The 21,900-nt window shown below is 49.0% G+C and overlaps 1 protein-coding gene across 7 annotated transcripts in view; it reads right to left on the bottom strand.

Moving 5' to 3' along the window:
- Positions 1 to 2,338: 2,338 nt before the first annotated feature.
- The window catches only part of rexo4 (REX4 homolog, 3'-5' exonuclease), a 211,832-nt gene continuing 192,270 nt past the window's right edge, over positions 2,339 to 21,900 (bottom strand). For 6 of the 7 annotated variants that reach the window (XM_078226163.1, XM_078226160.1, XM_078226162.1 and 3 more), the window contains exons 3-9: positions 19,436 to 19,752; positions 13,928 to 14,092; positions 12,579 to 12,772; positions 8,890 to 8,978; positions 7,259 to 7,333; positions 5,717 to 5,791; positions 2,353 to 2,491 (exon numbers count right to left, since the gene is read on the bottom strand). In XM_078226163.1, the coding sequence (XP_078082289.1) occupies positions 2,366 to 2,491; positions 5,717 to 5,791; positions 7,259 to 7,333; positions 8,890 to 8,978; positions 12,579 to 12,772; positions 13,928 to 14,092; positions 19,436 to 19,752 (1,041 nt within the window). In that variant the 3' untranslated portion in view covers positions 2,353 to 2,365. Of the gene's footprint in view, positions 2,492 to 5,716; positions 5,792 to 7,258; positions 7,334 to 8,889; positions 8,979 to 12,578; positions 12,773 to 13,927; positions 14,093 to 19,435; positions 19,753 to 21,900 lie in introns of all 7 variants that reach the window. The other variant, XM_078226158.1, reaches the window with a different exon arrangement.

Here is a 21,900-nt window from a genome sequence, read left to right as displayed (position 1 = left end):
AGTGTCTCTCTCAAAGATTTCTGGAAGTTCCAATACTGGGAAGCCTCAGAGATTTAATCCAACATTCAAAGGATCAATGCACTGCAGGTGTTAAAAAGCTGCAAGCCCGGCATCACGTGGGCGTGATGCTAGCTGTTAAGGTTTACACCGTGTAATGTTTAAATCTTGTAATTGGTAAAAGTTATGCTAATTCTTTTTGTTATATTCTGTGTTCTTAAATAAACTTTGTTTGATAAAAGCTTCCTAGTGGGTCACTTGAATCATACCTGGAATGAAACACCTGATACTCATCCTAATGCCAAAACCAAATTTAAAACCTAGGCTATTTTCACATTTTCACATTTTCACAAAGCTAACCCTAATATATCGGAGTTTCTGGCCTGGATCCTTGCAGATTGTCCCTCTAGACTGTCCCCTCACTAGACTACCGTGTAGCAATATCATAGAATGGGCGGTGCTATTCTGCAGTCCTACATTAACCCTTGCTTTCAAACACCTTTACATTACAGTGGCATGGAGGCTCATAACGCAACAGGTACAGTCAGACTCAGCCTCTGACAATCTTGTTCAGCGTTTGGGTATATCACAGTTTATTATTAATTTTTCATACCTTAGTGTATCCAGTTTGAATTCTATGAATCTAGAGCATTCAAAATGTTTGTTCTTCACAATGCTACTGCCTCATTGATGGATAAATTAGGAAGCAGAATAGAACAGTTAGTAACAGCAAGTGGAGATAGATTGCAATTCATCGGAATAGAATTAAAGCTTATGCAGCTGCATTGAGGGAGCTTTACTCTGTATCTAACCCCGTGCTGTACCTGTCCTGGGAGTGTTTGATGGGGACAGTGTAGAGGGAGCTTTACTCTGTATCTAACCCCGTGCTGTACCTGTCCTGGGAGTGTTTGATGGGGGACAGTGTAGAGGGAGCTTTACTCTGTATCTAACCCCGTGCTGTACCTGTCCTGGGAGTGTTTGATGGGGACAGTGTAGAGGGAGCTTTACTCTGTATCTAACCCCGTGCTGTACCTGTCCTGGGAGTGTTTGATGGGGGACAGTGTAGAGGGAGCTTTACTCTGTATCTAACCCCGTGCTGTACCTGTCCTGGGAGTGTTTGATGGGGACAATGTAGAGGGAGCTTTACTCTGTATCTAACCCCGTGCTGTACCTGTCCTGGGAGTGTTTGATGGAGGACAGTGTAGAGGGAGCTTTACTCTGTATCTAACCCCGTGCTATAGCTGTGTTTAAAGTTGATATTGGGTGTAGAAACTATTTTCTTCACTCGGTCATTCACTTAAGTTTATATTCAATGAAAATTCCAGCAAGATTTTATTTTGTAAATGATCAGAGTTGGAATATCAGTAAAAATACAGATTTTCAGACAAACAGGTGGGAAGAAAAAAAACTCCAAACAAATCCAGCCCAAAGTCAAAACACTGTATGGAAACACTTGTGTGAGGGGTGAGCAGCCTGCGGAACATCATCCAGCTCCAGTGTGATGTGCTTCTCACTGAGGTGACAGCCGCCATTGTAAAAGTACAACTGATGCCTCAAACCAGGTGCTCCTCTGTCAGATTGATAGCCTTGATGGGAGAGGAAACAGACTGACCTCAGAGCTCTGGGTGCAGGGGGCAGGGGTGTCGGCACTGCCAGGCTCTGGGTGCAGGGGGCAGGGGTGTCGGCACTGCCAGGCTCTGGGTGCAGGGATGTCGGCACTGCCAGGCTCTGGGGGCAGGGGTGTCGGCACTGCCAGGCTCTGGGTGCAGGGGGCAGGGGTGTCGGCACTGCCAGGCTCTGGGTGCAGGGGGCAGGGGTGTCGGCACTGCCAGGCTCTGGGTGCAGGGGGCAGGGGTGTCGGCACTGCCAGGCTCTGGGTGCAGGGGTGTCGGCACTGCCAGGCTCTGGGGGCAGGGGTGTCGGCACTGCCAGGCTCTGGGTGCAGGGGGCAGGGGTGTCGGCACTGCCAGGCTCTGGGGGCAGGGGTGTCGGCACTGCCAGGCTCTGGGTGCAGGGTGTCGGCACTGCCAGGCTCTGGGTGCAGGGTGTCGGCACTGCCAGGCTCTGGGTGCAGGGGGCAGGGGTGTCGGCACTGCCAGGCTCTGGGTGCAGGGGGCAGGGGTGTCGGCACTGCCAGGCTCTGGGTGCAGGGTGTCGGCACTGCCAGGCTCTGGGTGCAGGGTGTCGGCACTGCCAGGCTCTGGGTGCAGGGTGTCGGCACTGCCAGGCTCTGGGTGCAGGGTGTCGGCACTGCCAGGCTCTGGGTGCAGGGTGTCGGCACTGCCAGGCTCTGGGTGCAGGGTGTCGGCACTGCCAGGCTCTGGGTGCAGGGTGTCGGCACTGCCACCTCCTTACAGTCCTGCGTAACTTAGCTTGAAGGTTTCAGTTTCTCCTCCTTTGAAACTTGTTTCTTTTTGTGCCTTGCCTTTCGCACAGCCTCCCACTTCTGCCTCACCAGTGTATAAAGTCTCATTGTCGCCTGGGCGTCCTGTACCTAAAGGGGCAGAAGGGGAAAGTAGCCAGTTAGACAGCAGTGACAAGCCCTGTTGGTTCAACTGGAGACACTGGATGTACACAAGCCTCAATTCCACCCACTGGGGTACTGGTTCCATGAGTGCGGAATCTCCACCACCCTAACCAAGCAGCCATGCAACTAGAGAAGGCATCACAGACCAGCCCGATCTCGTGTCCTCATCACACTGATCAGAAGCCATGAATCACGACCCCCCCCCCCCCCCCCCCAACCCAACCCACACTTGTCTGTGAGCAGCACCAACCAGTGATTCACCAAGCACTGCGACTCCTGCCACTGACTGGAAACGCGTGAGGAATGGTTGTACATTCCGGTACACTCGGTTTGCACTGCTGCCAACCTGCACCCACAACTGCTGCCACCCTGCACGCACAACTGCTGCCACCCTGCACCCACAACTGCTGCCACCCTGCACCCACAACTGCTGCCACCCTGCACCCACAACTGCTGCCACCCTGCACCCACAACTGCTGCCACCCTGCACCCACAACTGCTGCCACCCTGCACCCACAACTGCTGCCACCCTGCACGCACAACTGCTGCCACCCTGCACGCACAACTGCTGCCACCCTGCACCCACAACTGCTGCCACCCTGCACCCACAACTGCTGCCACCCTGCACCCACAACTGCTGCCACCCTGCACCCACAACTGCTGCCAACCTGCACCCACAACTGCTGCCACCCTGCACGCACAACTGCTGCCACCCTGCACCCACAACTGCTGCCACCCTGCACCCACAACTGCTGCCACCCTGCACCCACAACTGCTGCCACCCTGCACCCACAACTGCTGCCACCCTGCACCCACAACTGCTGCCACCCTGCACCCACAACTGCTGCCACCCTGCACGCACAACTGCTGCCACCCTGCACCCACAACTGCTGCCACCCTGCACCCACAACTGCTGCCACCCTGCACCCACAACTGCTGCCACCCTGCACCCACAACTGCTGCCACCCTGCACCCACAACTGCTGCCACCCTGCACCCACAACTGCTGCCAACCTGCACCCACAACTGCTGCCACCCTGCACCCACAACTGCTGCCACCCTGCACCCACAACTGCTGCCAAACTGCACCCACAACTGCTGCCACCCTGCACGCACAACTGCTGCCACCCTGCACGCACAACTGCTGCCACCCTGCACGCACAACTGCTGCCACCCTGCACGCACAACTGCTGCCACCCTGCACGCACAACTGCTGCCACCCTGCACGCACAACTGCTGCCACCCTGCACGCACAACTGCTGCCACCCTGCACGCACAACTGCTGCCACCCTGCATGCACAACTGCTGCCACCCTGCACCCACAACTGCTGCCAACCTGCTGCCACAACTGCTGCCACCCTGCACGCACAACTGCTGCCACCCTGCACCCACAACTGCTGCCACCCTGTACGCACAACTGCTCCTGGTGCATTTCTGATCAGTGGCAGGAACAGCAAAGTTTTAAAATCTTGTTTTAGAAGTTTATGATACCTCAAAATAAAGAGCAGGATGGCAAATCCACAACAGACTAGAGGAGGAATGCCAATGAGAAAATAGCAGCAATGTCGGCCACAATAACTGCTTCCCGATGTGCTGAATCCAGATACCTTCCACCAACAGTCGGCTACCTTTCAGAATGGAACAAACCACTTGTGCCGGGGGGCGGGGGTGGAATTGTCACTCCAGTCGGAAAGGCTTTGAGCAGCAAGTTCCTGTACAGCCTGGGTAGCTTAGCCGTTCTTCAATGGGATCCTTAAGCCCAGGCTGGTGATCTGGAGCCCCCTGGTGGCACAGTGGTTAGCACTGCTGCCTCGCAGTGCCGGGTTCGATTCCCAGCTTGAGTCACTGTCTATGTGGAGTCTGCACGTTCTCCCCGTGTCTGCGTGGGCTTCCTCCGGGTGCTCCGGTTTCCTCCCACAGTCTGAAAGATGTGCTGGTTAGGGTGCATTGGCCGTGCTAAATTCTCCCTCAGTGTACCTGAACAGGCGCCAGAGTGTGGCGACTAGGGGATTTTCACAGTGACTTCATTGCAGTGTTAATGAAAGCCTATTTGTGACTGATAAATGAACTTTACTTTTGTTTTTTTTTTACTTAATCTTTTATTTAAGCTGTTAATAAACTAACTGAACAAGGGGAGAACATGTAATGGATGCAACACTAACTCCTGCATTACGAACATTTGCAGGGAATGTTGCTCCTTGTACTGTAGCACAAAGTAACACTCCTGAGCACAGAGAGAGAGTGCAGTTTGATGAGCTCAGTAACTGAACAGTTTCCAGACAAATCTCTGTTGCCACGAGTGGAATTCTCAACACTGTCGGCAAAGCGGGAAGCTCAATACAGCGCCAACTCCCAGAAGCAGCAGTGTTACCTGACTCAGCCTCTATCTTAAATCTGACACAAACTGTGTGGCTCACAGCCAGTGGGAGCAAAGACGCCCCAAGCAGAGGGTCTGAGACTTTTGATGGTCTTGTCTCCTCCCAATCTGTGTAATATCTGTGGAATTTCACAGCAGCTTCATTGCAGTGTTCATGTAAGCCTACTCGTGACTAATGAATAAACTTTAAGTTATCCTTCAGTCTAACAACCCTATGCACGTGCGTGAGGAACCTGCACCCCAGAGAGAGGCAGTGCCTTCAGACGGGGAGGAAGTGAAACAGGGGGAGGATACAGACAACTGAGTTTTCTGCTGTTTCACCAAAACTAAACACAGCCCAACACAAAGTTCCCGATAAAAGCAAAATACTGCGGACACTGGAATCTGAAATAAAAGCTGAAAATCTGGAAAATCTCAGGAGGTCTGACAGCATCTGTGGAGAGAGAATAGAGCCAACATTTCGAGTCTGGATGACCCTTCGTCAGAGCTAAAGACGAAGGAATAGGACGAGATTTATATCCAAGGGACACAGTGGAGGAGGGGGGGGGGGGGGGGGGTGTTGTAACTGACCAAGATGTCATAGACAAAAGGACAAAGGAATGTAAAGGGTGGTTATAAAGACTGAGAATGGTGCTAATAGCGTCCATTAAGAGATTGGAATGCGCAAATGACAGAACAAAGGTGCAGATTTTCCAGCACTTCTGGTTTTTGGGACAGGAATTCCTGATACTCAATGGTTCTGATTACAGCCTGAAGCCAGTAGGTAAAACTGCTGCAGAATATCACAGCCAGTGCTGAGGCTCACAACACACTCACCGAGGAATGTTCAGCATCCTGAACTTTCACCTTTAGGATCTGTCGACACAGATGTTTGAGGGCGGGACGGCCACACTAGAGAGATAAAAAAAATTGAAATGAACAGAAATAAAGTAAATGCACAATTTAAAGAACAGAAAATCTTCAATAAGAATCACACTGTGCTGAGGGCAAAACTGGGGTAGCCAGTGAGGTTCCTACTCCCAATCATCATTCCAGAGGCCACAACGCGAAAGGCAGCTGTTCGTAACAAAAATGCTGCACACTCTTGGCCTTGGCAGATGAGGCTGTGTCCTTCTCAATTTATGAATCTTCCATTCCAATCTTTCTAACATGGGACCAGTGATCAGCCTCTTCAGCAACAGCTTCCTGGTTTACCATCCATTTACTCTGGCTTGCCTTTCTCCTAATCGGTTCAGAAGGAAGTGGTAAACTGAGACCCAAGTGACATCGCTGAAATTACCCAGCAAGTACAACCCAGAATCAGGTCAACTGGTCTCTGCTGGAGCTCGTGCTTCAGAGGAGCCTTCCCTCCACCCGATTTAATCTCACCAGATCACTATAACTTTCCATTTCTTCCTCTCTCCAGTTTATCCAACTTCCCCTTCAATGTACCAATACCTATTCACATCAACCAACCCCCGTGGGAGCAGGCCCCACAGCCTCCCCCGCGGGAGCGGGGCCCACCGCCTCCCCCGCGGGAGTGGGCCCCACCGTCTCCCCCGCGGGAGCGGGCCCCACCGTCTCCCCCGCGGGAGCGGGCCCCACCGTCTCCCCCGCGGGAGCGGGCCCCACCGTCTCCCCCGCGGGAGCGGGCCCCACCGTCTCCCCCGCGGGAGCGGGCCCCACCGCCTCCCCACTTTCTGGGAAAACAAGATTCTCCTGAATTTCCAATTGGATTCATTACTGATTATCTTTTCTCATCCATTTTACATTTAGAACCGTTTGATTTTGATTAGAAACAAAAGGAAATCAAAAACATTTTTAAAAATTAGCTACGTATTTATCAGTTGCCTGTTATAATCTCAGTTCGTGACTCTAGGATAATGAATTACGCAGTTCCCAGACTGGGTTATTACTTTAGTAAGCCTAGTTTTAACCCCAAAGGGACTATGACATTGAAAAGCCATTGGATAAAATGATGCTATAGCTGCATCTCAGGGGAAGCTGAGGAGGATAAACACACAGGGAGAAGGGAACAGAAGGTTATGGTGATGGGGGGAGTTGAAGCAGTGTTGGGGGGGGGGGGCTTAAAGACCAACATGGGCCAGTTGGGGTGAATGAGTGTACAACGCCAAAACAGACCAATGTAATGACGTTATCCCAGCCTGACAGATGAGGCAGCTGAGTTTGCAACAGTCGAATTGTGTGTTTTAATAATGGCTCAGTTTACAAGCCCAGTGGGATATCCTGCAATTGCAAATGGTTTGGCTCAACTAAGTTTGGGTCTATCGGCCAATAGCTGAATGCTACTGATGTACTCTGTCTGTGTTCAATAGGCAGCTACAACTGATGGAGAAACCCAAACTTCACTTCACTTACCTTGGCAGCTGTTTTGAAAGGTTTGTATTTCTGCGTGTCACGAATATTCTTCTTTGGATGGTCCAGGAACAGAATCTATGGCAAATTAGACAGTGCTTACTAATAATTAAAGTGTCACATTCAGAAGTAGCCGCTTGTATAGTTTACTACTTTTATTGTTACACAATAGCCATTTTCTTGGTTAAATACTTTTTGAGAATTTTTTATAAATAATCTTTCGGGTCTGCACACCTGAGTAGTTGAGACATGACTTGTAGAGCCTTCCCAAACCAGCGGGCCCTCGCTACGTTGATCTGGGGTGTGACTATTCACTAGGTTGATTCCGGAGTTGAGAGGGTTGGCTTATAAGGAGAGACTGAGTAGACTGGGGCTATACTCATTGGAATTCAGAAGAATGAGGGGAGATCTTATAGAAACATGTAAGATCATGAAGGGAATAGATAAGATCGAAGCAGGGAAGTTGTTTCCACTGGCGGGTAAAACTAGAACTAGGGGGCATAGCCTCAAAATAAGGGGAAGCAGATTTAGGACTGAGTTGAGGAGGAGCTTCTTCACACAAAGGGTTGTGAATCTGTGGAATTCCCTGCCCAGTGAAGCAGTTGAGGCTACCTCATTGAATGTTTTTAAGGCAAGGATAAATAAATTTTTGAACAGTGAAGGAATTAAGGGTTATGGTGAGCGGGCGGGTAAGTGGAGCTGAGTCCGCAAAAAGATCAGCCATGATCTTATTGAATGGCGGAGCAGGCTCGAGGGGCCAGATGGCCTACTCCTGCTCCTAGTTCTTATGTTCTTATGTGATCAGTTTCGTTAGCAGGGGCTGAACCAGGTGCATTGAATCTTGGACCAGCAAAAAGCAAGTGTGGGCCTGGAGTCACGTGTGGGCCCAGACTGGGTAAGGACAGCAGGCCTCCTTCCCTAGAGGACATTAGTGAGTTTTTACAGCAATCTGACCCTGGGATTTGAACTCATAGATCATTAGAGCAGTGACAGAACCGCTACAGCACACTGCTCTACTCTTGGCATGCTAGTCTCACACACACTTGGATGAGGTTTATTAGAGAATGGCCATGACCCACATATGGATCCCAGCACCTTTAGGGGAGATGGGGTAAACCCAGGCACGAGTGCGACATCACCACCCAAGTCCCTTCTCGTAAGTGGTGAATTTCACTGAGGACCCTATGCAAGGACAGCATCGACTCAGTCCCAAACAAAACATTTACATGCAGGCAACACTGGAGAACCTATTGGTTATTCAAAAGAAAAGTCAGTTTAGGGTTTTTTTTTCAATTATAAATTTTACTCAGGAGATGTCCCTACCCTCTCCAGCGCCACCCCCCCCCCACCCCCACACACGCACGCACACCCCCCCCACGCACGCACGCACATCCCCCCCACACACGCACGCACATCCCCCCCACACACGCACGCACCCCCCCCACACACACGCACACACCCCCCCCACACACACACGCACGCACACCCCCCCCACACACGCACGCACACCCCCCCCACACACACGCACACACACCCCCCCCACACACACGCACACACACCCCCCCCACACACACGCACACACACCCCCCCCACACACAGTCTAAACCAATCACTGAGTCTGCCCAGATATTGACCTTGAGATCATTGTGGACAGCGTGACCAACTAACGTCCTGCCTTCCAAGATGGCTGCCACCTCCCTCTGCACAACTCTGAAGTCTTCACCTGCAAAATGGCCAAACCGTGTAGAAAATTGAGTTTCAAATACATTGTGTCTCACACGTTGCAACTTCAAATATTTAAACAAAAGCAAAACACTACGATGCTGGAAATCTGAAGAACAGCATGTCATGGAATTACACAGCAGGTCTGTCAACATCTGAGAGAGAAATAGAGTTAACCTGGAATCAAATAGAACTCATCTTCACTACTCAACAAGTTCAACAAGCATTAGGCACTGTTTTCTGTGCATTTATGCAACTTCCTTCTCTGTGGTATCTTATCAAATGTCTTCCACAAATCCATATAAACACTGTCCATTTATCAATAAACTCTCATTGTTTTCTCTGAAGAGAACCAGTTAATGTTTTGAGACATGACTTACTAATTTCATAAATCCATGTTTGATGTCCTTTACTTCATTGTCTCTTCACATATTAATTTTGTCCCATTTCTAACCTTGTGAAACGTACCGCCTACTGGTGTGAGGCCGACTGATCTGAACGTAACTGGTTTATCCCTTTGTGAATAGAGATGCTACATTGACAACCCTCCAGTCCTCTGGAAGTAACGGGACTGATGTATGAGGCGAGATTGATTAGGTTAGGATTGTTTTCGCTGGAGTTCAGATGAATGAGGGGGGCAATCTCATAGAGACTTAAAATTCTAACAGGACTAGACAGGGTAGATGCAGGTAGGATGTTCCCGATGGTGGGGGAGTCCAGAACCAGGGGTCACAGTCTGAGGATACAGGGTAGACCATTTAGGACGGAGATGAGGAGACATTTCTTCACTCAAAGTGGTGAGCCTGTGGAATTCATTCCCACAGGAAGTAGTTGATGCCAAAACATTGAATGTATTCAGGAGGTGGCTGGATATAGCACTTGGGGCAAATGGGATCAAAGGTTATGGGGAGAAAGCAGGATTCGGCTATTGAGTTGGACAATCAGCCATGATCGTAATGAATGGCGGAGCAGGCTCGAAGGGCCGAATGGCCTCCTCCTGCTCCTATCTTCTATGTTTCTATGTAACACCCGTTTGAAAAATTGTGGACAATTTCTTCTGACTTCCCTCAGGATTCCAGGATGTAAGTCAGAGCCCCAATATCCATTCGACCTCTGAGTTCCACACAATTTTGTTGAGCACTTTTCCTTATCTGGAGTTACCCTCTCTAACTGCTCCATCTCCTCCTCACACACTTTCAATCCACCATCCCACTCTAGTGTCAAAACCAAAGCACAGGCTCACCTATTTTCTCCCATCATTCCTTCCTTATATTAACCCTTTAAATATTTCACATCATAGACTTTTATAAAGTTCTTTACAACTTCCCTTTCCGCTCTAACTGTCCTCTTAACTTTTCTAATCGTTTGTGATCCCTCCTCAGTTTCATTGTCACATTACGAGACTCATATTTGTCACCTGCCAAATCTCATTTTAATTTCAATTAATTTTCTTATCCAAGGTGACTCAACACTTGCTCCCCTCTCTTGCCTCATGGGGCAACATCAATGCCCTAACCAATCTGACAACTTGTAATTAAAGACCACCTTTATTTAGTTAAATGTCCCAACGTGTTTCACAGGAGCATTGTCAAACAAAATTAGGCACATCTACATAACCAGTTAGTAGGACAGGAGAGCCCAACGCTGGTCAAAACGATAGGTCTAAACAAGCATCGTTTGGGGAGAGGTAGAGAGGATTAGGGAGGGAATTCCAAACCTTAGGCCCAGGAAGCGGAGGGCACGGTCGCTCAGAGATGGACATGAGGCCAGAGTTGGAAGAGTACAGAGATCAAAGGGCCAAATGGCCTCCTCCTATCTTCTATGTTTCTATGTCTATATTTCTATTCTCCCTGCTCCCATGGCAGCGAGTTCCACATTCTCCCCGTGGCAGCGAGTCCCACATTCTCCCCGTGGCAGCGAGTCCCACATTCTCCCCGTGGCAGCGAGTCCCACATTCTCCCCGCGGCAGCGAGTCCCACATTCTCCCCGTGGCAGTGAGTCCCACATTCTCCCCGCTCCCCGCGGCAGCGAGTCCCACATTCTCCCCGCGGCAGCGAGTCCCACATTCTCCCCGCGGCAGCGAGTCCCACATTCTCCCCGTGGCAGCGAGTCCCACATTCTCCCCGCGGCAGCGAGTCCCACATTCTCCCCACGGCAGCGAGTCCCACATTCTCCCCGTGGCAGCGAGTCCCACATTCTCCCCGTGGCAGCGAGTCCCACATTCTCCCCGCTCCCCGTGGCAGCGAGTCCCACATTCTCCCCGCTCCCCGTGGCAGCGAGTCCCACATTCTCCCCACTCCCCGTGGCAGCGAGTCCCACATTCCATGGTGAGCGGCAGGTAAGTGGAGCAGAGTCCACGAAAAGATCAGCCATGATCTTATTGAATTGTGGAGCAGGCTCGAGGGGCCAGATGGCCGACTCCTGCTCTTAGTTCTTGTGTTATCTCAGAGGAGTACACGGTTGAAGGAGGTATAGAGAGGTGGGGCCAAACTGGAATTTGGATATGATGGAACATAATCTTCCATAATGTGAAAATTTCACATTTTTGTTTGTAGTGTTATTGGTCAATTTTCTTTTCCAGCTTACTTGGACCAATTTACTTTTGATCTCATTGAAATTGGCTTTGTTTCAAGTCAGGCAACATTTCACTCCCCAGTTTTAATCTAGAAGGGGCTCTTTCTCCCCTTTGGCACATATTCGAATATTAAAAACCATCCATCATGATCCTGCATGCAGATGCACAATGATATAACTTCATTGAAGGCAGTTCAGAGAAGGCTCAGTAGGTATGGAGATGCTGTCTTATGAGGAAAGGTTAAACAGTTTGGGACTCTATGAATTGGGATTGCGAAGAATCAGAGGTGATCTCATTGAAACATATAGGATTCTTAAGGGGCTTTGACAGGGTAAATGCTGAGAAGACGTTTCCCCTCATGGGAGAGTCTAGGACCAAAGGGTAATCTCAGAATAAAGGGGCCAATTTAAGACTGAGATGAGGAGGGATTTCTTCTGTCAGAGGGTTGAGTGTTTTTGGAACCCTTTGCCACAGAGAGCTGTGGGGGCAGAGTCCGTGTGTATGTTTAAGGCTGAGATAGATTTTTGATCAGTAATCAAGGGTTACAGGGAAAGGGCAGGAAATTGGACGTGAGGAATGTCAGATCAGCCATGATCCTGTTGCCTGTTGGAGCAGATTTGATTTCTTGTGATCTTAAATGTAAGAAACCTAAAGTGGAGAACAGGAGAAACATTTATGCAGGGAGGTTAGCGAGTTTGTGATTGCGCAGAATCAGTGACTGAAGCGGAGAGACCACGTCAACATTTCCAAACAAGTTACAGACAGGTAGGAACAAAAAGACAAAGAGAAACGGGAACAGAGCGGGCACAGAGAAAGCTGCTCGTATGCAGGATAAATACCAAGAGAACGGATGGGTTGTACTGACTGCTTCCAGATTGTAAGATCTGAAATTCTAAGCGGTTCCTGATTTTTTCTCTCTAACTTGTTAATTTATCTCTTTATCGCCTTTCCAACGTGACAAGCAAAATCCCGTCTGCAAATACAGCAGAAATATTTAAAAGCAGAGATGCAGGAGAGAGACCTCACCGTTCTTGATATCAGCCGGTCGGATGCCGCTCACCCAGGTCCTGTAATCCGTCACCTTCTCCGTAGGTTTCACATATTTGTCATAAATGCATTTGCCAAATTGGTTCACGATGGAAACCCGTGCGAGGATGCTGTCCGCCTTGTCTTGCCCAACACCAACCATCTCACAGTCCAGCGCCACAGCTTTAGTCAGTCTGCAAAATAAGCCAGCAGGGTTATCCAGACACACACCAGAGTCTTGAAAACTTTGTTTCAGCCTGAGGTATTCAGAAAGAGCAGGTAGCACCCCAATAAAACCAGACACACTGACCCATCATTACAAAACACAAGCTCATACAGCACAGGGTTAGAGACAGAGTAAAGCTCCCTCTACACTGTCCCGAAAGCTTGTGTGGCTTTTGCTACCAAATAAACCTGTTGGACTTTAACCTGGTGTTGCTAAACTTCTTACTGTGTTTACCCCATCAAACACTCCCAGGACAGGGACAGCACAGGGTTAGATACAGAGTGAAGCTCCCTCTACACTGTCCCCCATCAAACACTCCCAGGACAGGTACAGCACGGGGTTAGATACAGAGTAAAGCTCCCTCTACACTGCCCCCCATCAAACACTCCCAGGACAGGTACAGCACGGGGTTAGATACAGAGTGAAGCTCCCTCTACACTGTCCTCCATCAAACACTCCCAGGACAGGTACAGCACGGGGTTAGATACAGAGTAAAGCTCCCTCTACACTGTCCCCATCAAACACTCCCAGGACAGATACAGCACGGGGTTAGATACAGAGTAAAGCTCCCTCTACACTGCCCCCCATCAAACACTCCCAGGACAGGTACAGCACGGGGTTAGATACAGAGTGAAGCTCCCTCTACACTGTCCTCCATCAAACACTCCCAGGACAGGTACAGCACGGGGTTAGATACAGAGTAAAGCTCCCTCTACACTGTCCCCATCAAACACTCCCAGGACAGATACAGCACGGGGTTAGATACAGAGTAAAGCTCCCTCTACACTGTCCCCATCAAACACTCCCAGGACAGGTACAGCACGGGGTTAGATACAGAGTAAAGCTCCCTCTACACTGTCCCCATCAAACACTCCCAGGACAGGTACAGCACGGGGATAGATACAGAGTAAAGCTCCCTCTACACTGTCCCCCATCAAACACTCCCAGGACAGGTACAGCACGGGGTTAGATACAGAGTGAAGCTCCCTCTACACTGTCCTCCATCAAACACTCCCAGGACAGGTACAGCACGGGGTTAAGATACAGAGTAAAGCTCCCTCTACGCTGTCCTTCCACACAGTTGTTGGTTAGGATACCTGGTATTATTTTGCTCACCACCTACCCTTCGAAAGCTCCATCTTTAACCAGAATTTTATCCACATTTTGTACGGCAGGGCAGGGTTTTCTAGTTTCTGTTTCTATCTGCCGCCGGGCAACATTCGCAGCTTCTGGTCCCATTGCAGCTTCAATGTCGTCTGGATCTACATCATCAAACCAGATATCAGGTCTGCCAAAGAACAAGGAAGCTGCATTAAAATTAAACTCAGGAAACCGGCTTCTCTTGCTGCTGTGAGTACACCCACTTTGACTCCATACCCTACGTAGCTGTGGTAGAGGCAACACATTTTTAATAACTTGCATTTGGAGAGCACCTTTAATGAGATAAAACACTCCAGGGCATTGCACAGAAGTGTTATTCAGAAACATTTTGCTACAGAGTTAAATCATAGAATCATACAGCGCAGATAAGGCCCTTTGACCCATCGAGTCTGCACCGACACATTAGAAACACCTGATCTCCCACCTAATCCCATCTGCCAGTCCTTGGCCCATAGCCCTGAATGTGATGATGAGCCAAGTGCTGATCCAGGTATTTTTTAAAGGATGTGAGGCATCCCGCCTCCACCACCCGCCCAGGCAGCGCATTCCAGACCATCATCACCCTCTGGGTAAAAAGGTTTTTCCTCACATCCCCCCTAAACCTCCTGCCCCTCACCTTGAACCGATGTCCCCTCGTGACTGACCCTTCAACTAAGGGAACAGCTGCTCCTTATCCACTCTGTCCATCCCTCTCAGTTGATTAGGGAAAGCAACCAGAAACACGGTCAAAGTGGTAGATTTTAAAAAGCATCTTAAGGGAGGAGAAAGTAGAGCATTTTCGGGTGGGAATTCAAAGTTTAAAGTTTATTTATTAGTCATAAGTCGGCTTACATTCACACTAATGAATTTACTGTGAAAATCCCCTAGTCGCCACACTCTGGCGCCTGTTCGGATACACTGAGGGAGAATTTAACATGGCCAATGCACCTAACCAGCACGTCTTTGGACTATGGGAGGAAACTGGAGCACCCGGAGGAAACCCACACAGACACGGGGAGAATGTGCAGACTCCGCACAGAGACCCAAGCCAGGAATCGAACCCAGAGCTTAGGCTCTAGACAGCCGAAGACACAGCTGTCAATGGAGCAACAATTAAAACTGGGGATAGCAATGGCCAGAATTGGAGACGGGCAGATTGCTAGGGGATTTATGGAGCTGGAGGGGATCAGAGATGGGAAGAAGCAATGCCACAGTGAGTAATGAAAACAAAACGGGACAGCACGGTGGCACAGTGGTTAGCACTGCTGTCTCACAGCGCCAGGGACCTGGGTTCGATTCCTGGCTTGGGTCACTGTCTGTGCAGAGTCTGCACGTTCTCCCTGTGTCTGCGTGGGTTTCCTCCGGGTGCTCCAGTTTCCTCCCACAGTCCAAAGATGTGCTGATCAGGTGCATTGGCCATGTTAAATTCTCCCTCAGTGTACCCGAACAGGCGCCAGAGTGTGGCGACTAGGGGATTTTCACAGTAACTTCATTAGTGTGAATGTAAATCTACTTGTGACTAATAAATAAACTTTAAACTTTGAAGCATTTCTCAGGCAGAAGTAGCGATTTGGATCAGCACAAATTACTGCAGGGTTGGAAAATAGGAGGCAGGCCAGGAGACTATTGAAACCATTCAGTGTGGAAGAGCAAATGTACAGGTGACTATTTCAATAGCAATGAACTAAGGTGGGGGCAGAAACAGATTCTATTACAGTGGAGGGTTCCTGCTCTCACTGACACCCAGTTTCAGTCGGTTAAAGTGTCCTTTTTCACCTCCTGGAGCTGAGTTTGTATTTGGCACAGTGAAGATCTCCCACCTGGTAACTCTCTGCAGCACTTTCAATGCAGGTTCCAGTGAGAACAGAAACAAAAAGAGCAGAGGGGGGAGGGGGGAGGGGGGCGGGGGGGGGGGGGGGGGGAACAGACGGACGGACCTGTTCAAGGTGAAAAATTATGAGGGAGATTGATGATATTACAGAAAGGAACTTTTCCCCTTACTAAAATATTGAAACGAAAATAGAAATCTTAGAAACCCTACAATGCAGAAAGAGGCCATTTGGCCCATCAAGTCTGCACCAACCACAATCCCACCCAGGCCCTACCCCCATATCCCGACATATTTACCCACTAATCCCTCTAATCTACGCACCCCAGGACACTAAGGGGCAATTTTAGCATGGCCAATCAACCTAATCCGCACATCTTTGGACTGTGGGAGGAAACCGGAGCACCTGGAGGAAACCCACGCAGACACGGGGAGAATGTGCAAACTCCGCACAGACAGTGACCCAAGCCGGGAATCGAACCCAGGTCCCTGGAGCTGTGAAGCAGCAGTGCTAACCACTGCGCTACCGTGCTCTGTGCTACCACACTCCTGCGCCTGTTCGGGTACACTGTCCTACCACACTCCTGCGCCTGTTCGGGTACACTGTGCTACCACACTCCTGCGCCTGTTCGGGTACACTGTGCTACCACACTCCTGCGCCTGTTCGGGTACACTGTGCTACCGATGGGAAAGCAGGAAGTGAAGAGGATATAAACATTTTACAGATGGATATCGATAGGCTAGGAGAATGGGCCAAAATTTGGCAGATGGAGTTTAATGTTTCTAATTGTGAGGTTATCCATTTTGACAGAAAAAATAGGAAGGCAAATTATTACCCAAATGGAAATTAGATTCAAAATGCACCCGGGTGTCTGTGTTCATGAATCACAGAAAGTCGGAATGCAGGTGCAGCATGTAATGAAATAGGCCAATGGGATGTTGGTATTTATTACAGAGGGACTGGAATATAAAAGTAGAGAAGTGTTGTTGCAATTGTATAGGGTGTTGGTGAGACCACATCTGGAGTATTGTGTCCAGTTTTGGTCTCCTTATTTGAGGAAGGATGTTGCGGCATTGGAGGCAGTTCCAAGGAGGTTCACCAGATTGATTCTGGGGATGATGGCGTTGATATATGAGGGGAGATCAAACAGTTTGGGTTTGTACTCACTGGAGGTTAGAAAGATGAGACGGGATCTGATCGAGATATATAAAATTTTAAAAGGGATTGATAAAATAAATATAGACCAAATGTTTCCCCCGTGTGGGACAATCTGGAACAAGAGGTCACAGGGATAGGTCGAGAGGCAGTAGATTTAAAACTGAGATGAGGAGGAACTACTTCTCGCAGAGGGTGGTGAATTTGTGGAACTCGCTGCCCCATCGCGCGGTGGAATTTGAGTTGTTGAAAGGCTACAGACGAAGTATGATTCTATGATTCAAGTGCTGGGATAGATAGGTGCATGATGGCCAGCACAGACATGATGGGCTGAAGGGCCTCTCTGTACTGTAAAACTCAATGACCTTTATAACCTCATTAACATTACAGGGGCTACATCATTCACAATCTTTAACTGATTTATATTCACCTTGGGATACTTCTGGGCAAAATCAAGGTGCTGTTAACATTTCTATCTCAACAGCAGCTCCCCTTCTCCCCCTCACCAAACTCAACAGCTCCCAAGCCAGACAAAATCTTTTGTGCAAGTTTGGTGTTGAGGGGATGTGGCCATTTCTGACTGGATCAGGGAACTTCTGGTCTCATTTGGCTCAGATTCTTGTAACCACCAACCAGTCCCAATTCCTGGTCAGAACTGAAAGTCCCAGGAACATTCAATAACCCACTGCACTAAAGCAACTCCTGGAAGGACTCAGAAGGTACAAGGTGGCCCAGAGATATTTTAAAGAAATTGAGATTTTACCAAAACGGACTGACTGGAACATCCACAGTGATCCACCGGACATCACTGGGACCGAACAGGGCAGGGGGCATAATGCTAAATGCAGCTCCACAAACACCAGCTGCCAATCCAAATGACAATTTTCCTTACACATGATCCCGGACAGCAAGTGGTGCATGATGGCCAGCACAGACATGATGGGCTGAAGGGCCTCTTTCTGTGCTGTAACACATGGGAAGGTGGGGATAAAAGATCCCCCTCACGTGACATTAATAGCAACACCGATTATTAACAACACTGACACTAAAGTCAACAGAGTAATCCAATGGGTGCAGTTAATTCAGAGCAGATTACAGACCAGTGGTTCACACAATTCAATCTCAAGGCACAAAAGAGGTTGAATGATCTCCTACTGTTTCTATCTTCCCAGAGTTCAGGTGTTCGATCTCCCAGGGAGTATCGAGTCCCTGGAACGTGTTGCCAGCTGGTTTGGTGAGAGCTGACTCTCTGCCTTGAAGAGGTTGGGAGGTGGGCCAGTTCCTGATTGAGACAGAGAGCACATCGTAAAGGAGGAAAGTGTCTACGTAAACCCACACGTGACCTACGGGACTGCTTCACCTCAGAGTGATCAGGGAGGAGTGTTTCTCTTATTGACTCTGGGTTTTTTGTTTTTCTGCGACGATTACATGGTTTCTGAGTGGAGGGGGCAGAGAGGAGTGTTTTGTCATGGTGCTCCCACCATCCTGAGGTGTGGGACAACTTGCTGAACAAGCATTTTCTTCTTCTCAGCTTCATCTATTAGAGTAACAATCAAATGTCACCAATGATCCTCTCTGTATCGCACCAAGAGTTAGTTTGTCATTTCTGTGCAATTCGTACAGAACCCAAACAGGCCACTTAGCCCATAGAAATCATAGAAACCCTACAGTGCAGAAGGAGGCCATTCGGCCCATCGAGTCTGCACCGACCACAATCCCACCCAGGCCCTACCCCCACATATTTACCCGGTAATCCCTCTGACCTACACATCCCAGGACTCTAAGGGGCAATTTCTAACCTGGCCAATCAACCTTACCCGCACATCTTTGGACTGTGGGAGGAAACCAGAGAACCCGGAGGAAACCCACGCAGACACGAGGAGAATGTGCAAACTCCACACAGACAGTGTCTTCCACCTGAGCAGTATCCTAATCCCAAGTGCCCACATCCCCTTATCCCTCTTTAGCTTCAATCACTCCACCAACCTGGTTCTTAAATGTTGACCAGATCTCTGTTTCAATCACTGTAATCAATGGAACAACTTCAAAGCCTCCTGATCTCGGTCGGAAGCGTACACAATCCTCTACCACCAGAAACAGTGTGTTGTCATCTACTCGACTCCATTCTTTCAGAATTTTAAACAGTTCTGTTTAATTGTCTCTTTATCAGCTCAACTCAAAGGAGAACAGATGGTGGTGATTTTATATCTCTGCAAATCGGATGTGACAGTGGGTGACTCCCAGTTAGTGAGGCCTAGCCATCAGGATTCTTTCCTTCATTAATATTGATCATTCATTTCCAAGCTCCAATTTCACACAACTTACTGGAAAGTTACATTCTTCAGGCTGAATTCTCAGTTTGGAAGAATAAATTAAACGGGCAGGAATCAAATGGTAAATTGGGACATTCATGCAAGAAGATATAAAATCATCGGTATGGAGGGGCTCAGGTTGTGGTGAGGTGGGGTAGGGGGATAGAGGGAGGGAAAGATTTCACAAACACTTACTCTGTGGGGTTCTCAGGTTCTGGTTCAGTCTTGGTTCTTTTTATCCTCTGAGTGGAACCACTTCCTTCCAGAGGCTCTGGACTGTTCTTTTTCCTCTTTTTCTTGCTCTGCTGCGTCCCATGGATTGTGATTTTATCCGATTTCAGTCCATTTCCTTTCGCCAGTGTTTGAGGGTCTGGCTGTTTCTTGCTTTCTCCCCCTTTCTTTGGTTTAATTCCTTGGTGATTCGCCTTCTCCACAGCAGCTGTTTCTCCCTTGGTTGGCATCTTAGATTTGCTTTCCGGAACTTTCTTGGCATCGGTTTTCTGATTTATTAGCTGATTGAAAATGACATGAATAACTGGTCTCAATTCACGCATTGCAACAGAAACAAGCAACACATAAACACTCCCTGCAGCTGTGATCTATTCATTGCGATTGTCTTCCCCTTCTTCCCAATTCTATCCTCTCCACAAACATTTCCAAGGAATGTTACTTCAGAAAATAACATTTTGGGATCCAGTACACATCATGTTTCAAATTACTCACAAGTGGAACATTTCTGGGGAGGAACAGGTGGCTGTGGTCCTATCCCCAAAGGCAGGGTGATGGGACATGGCATGGAGGTCGGATAGGGGGTGATGCATAGCCAAATATAGAAGAAAAACTAGTCTGTCTGAACATAGAACATAGAACATAGAAAGCCACAGCACAAACAGGCCCTTCGGCCCACAAGTTGCGCCGATCACATCCCCACCTCTAGGCCTATCTATAGCCCTCAATCCCATTAAATCCCATGTACTCATCCAGAAGTCTCTTAAAAGACCCCAACGAGTTTGCCTCCACCACCACCGACGTCAGCCGATTCCACTCACCCACCACCCTCTGAGTGAAAAACTTACCCCTGACATCTCCTCTGTACCTACCCCCCAGCACCTTAAACCTGTGTCCTCTCGTAGCAACCATTTCAGCCCTTGGAAATAGCCTCTGAGAGTCTACCCTATCCAGACCTCTCAACATCTTGTAAACCTCTATCAGGTCACCTCTCATCCTTCGTCTCTCCAGGGAGAAGAGACCAAGCTCCCTCAACCTATCCTCATAAGGCATGCCCCCCAATCCAGGCAACATCCTTGTAAATCTCCTCTGCACCCTTTCAATGGCTTCAACATCTTTCCTGTAATGAGGTGACCAGAACTGCGCGCAGTACTCCAAGTGGGGTCTAACCAGGGTCCTATAAAGCTGCAGCATTATCTCCCGACTCCTAAACTCAATCCCTCGATTAATGAAGGCCAGTACGCCGTACGCCTTCTTGACCGCATCCTCCACCTGCGAGGCCGATTTAAGAGTCCTATGGACCCGGACCCCAAGGTCCTTCTGATCCTCTACACTGCTAAGAATGGTACCCTTCATATTATACTGCTGCTTCATCCCATTGGATCTGCCAAAATGGATCACCACACACTTATCCGGGTTGAAGTCCATCTGCCACTTCTCCGCCCAGTCTTGCATTCTATCTATGTCTCGCTGCAACTTCTGACATCCCTCCAAACTATCCACAACACCACCTACCTTGGTGTCGTCAGCAAACTTACCAACCCATCCCTCCACTTCCTCATCCAGGTCATTTATGAAAATGACAAACAGCAAGGGTCCCAGAACAGATCCCTGGGGCACTCCACTGGTCACTGACCTCCATGCAGAGAAAGACCCCTCCACAGCCACTCTCTGCCTTCTGCAGGCAAGCCAGTTCTGGATCCACAAGGCAACAGCCCCTTGGATCCCATGCCCTCTCACTTTCTCAAGAAGTCTTGCATGGGGGACCTTATCGAACGCCTTGCTGAAGTCCATATAGACCACATCCACCGCTCTTCCTTCGTCAATGTGTTTGGTCACATTTTCAAAGAACTCAACCAGGCTCGTAAGGCACGACCTGCCCTTGACAAAGCCGTGCTGACTACTTTTGATCATACTAAACTTCTCTAGATGATCATAAATCCTGTCTCTCAGGATCCTCTCCATCAACTTACCAACCACTGAGGTTAGACTCACCGGTCGGTAATTTCCCGGGCTGTCCCTGTTCCCTTTCTTGAATATAGGGACCACATCTGCAATCCTCCAATCCTCCGGAACCTCTCCCGTCTCCATCGACGATGCAAAGATCATCGCCAAAGGCTCCGCAATCTCCTCCCTCGCCTCCCACAGTAACCTGGGGTACATCCCATCCGGTCCCGGCGACTTACCAACCTTGATGCCATTCAATAGTTCCAACACATCCTCTTTCTTTATGTCCACATGCTCGATCCTTTCTGTCCACCGCAAACCAGCAGTACAACCACCCAGATCCCTTTCCACCGTGAATACCGAGGTAAAGTATTCATTAAGCAGCTCCGCCATTTCTAACGGTTCCGCACAAACTTTTCCCCCTTCACCTTTTAAGGGTCCTATGCCTTCACATCTCATCCTTTTACTCTTGACATATTTGTAGA

The sequence above is a fragment of the Mustelus asterias genome, chromosome 13, assembly GCF_964213995.1.
Source record: "Mustelus asterias chromosome 13, sMusAst1.hap1.1, whole genome shotgun sequence".
Taxonomy (NCBI): Eukaryota; Metazoa; Chordata; class Chondrichthyes; order Carcharhiniformes; family Triakidae; genus Mustelus; species Mustelus asterias.
This window is presented reverse-complemented; position numbering and strand designations above follow the sequence as displayed.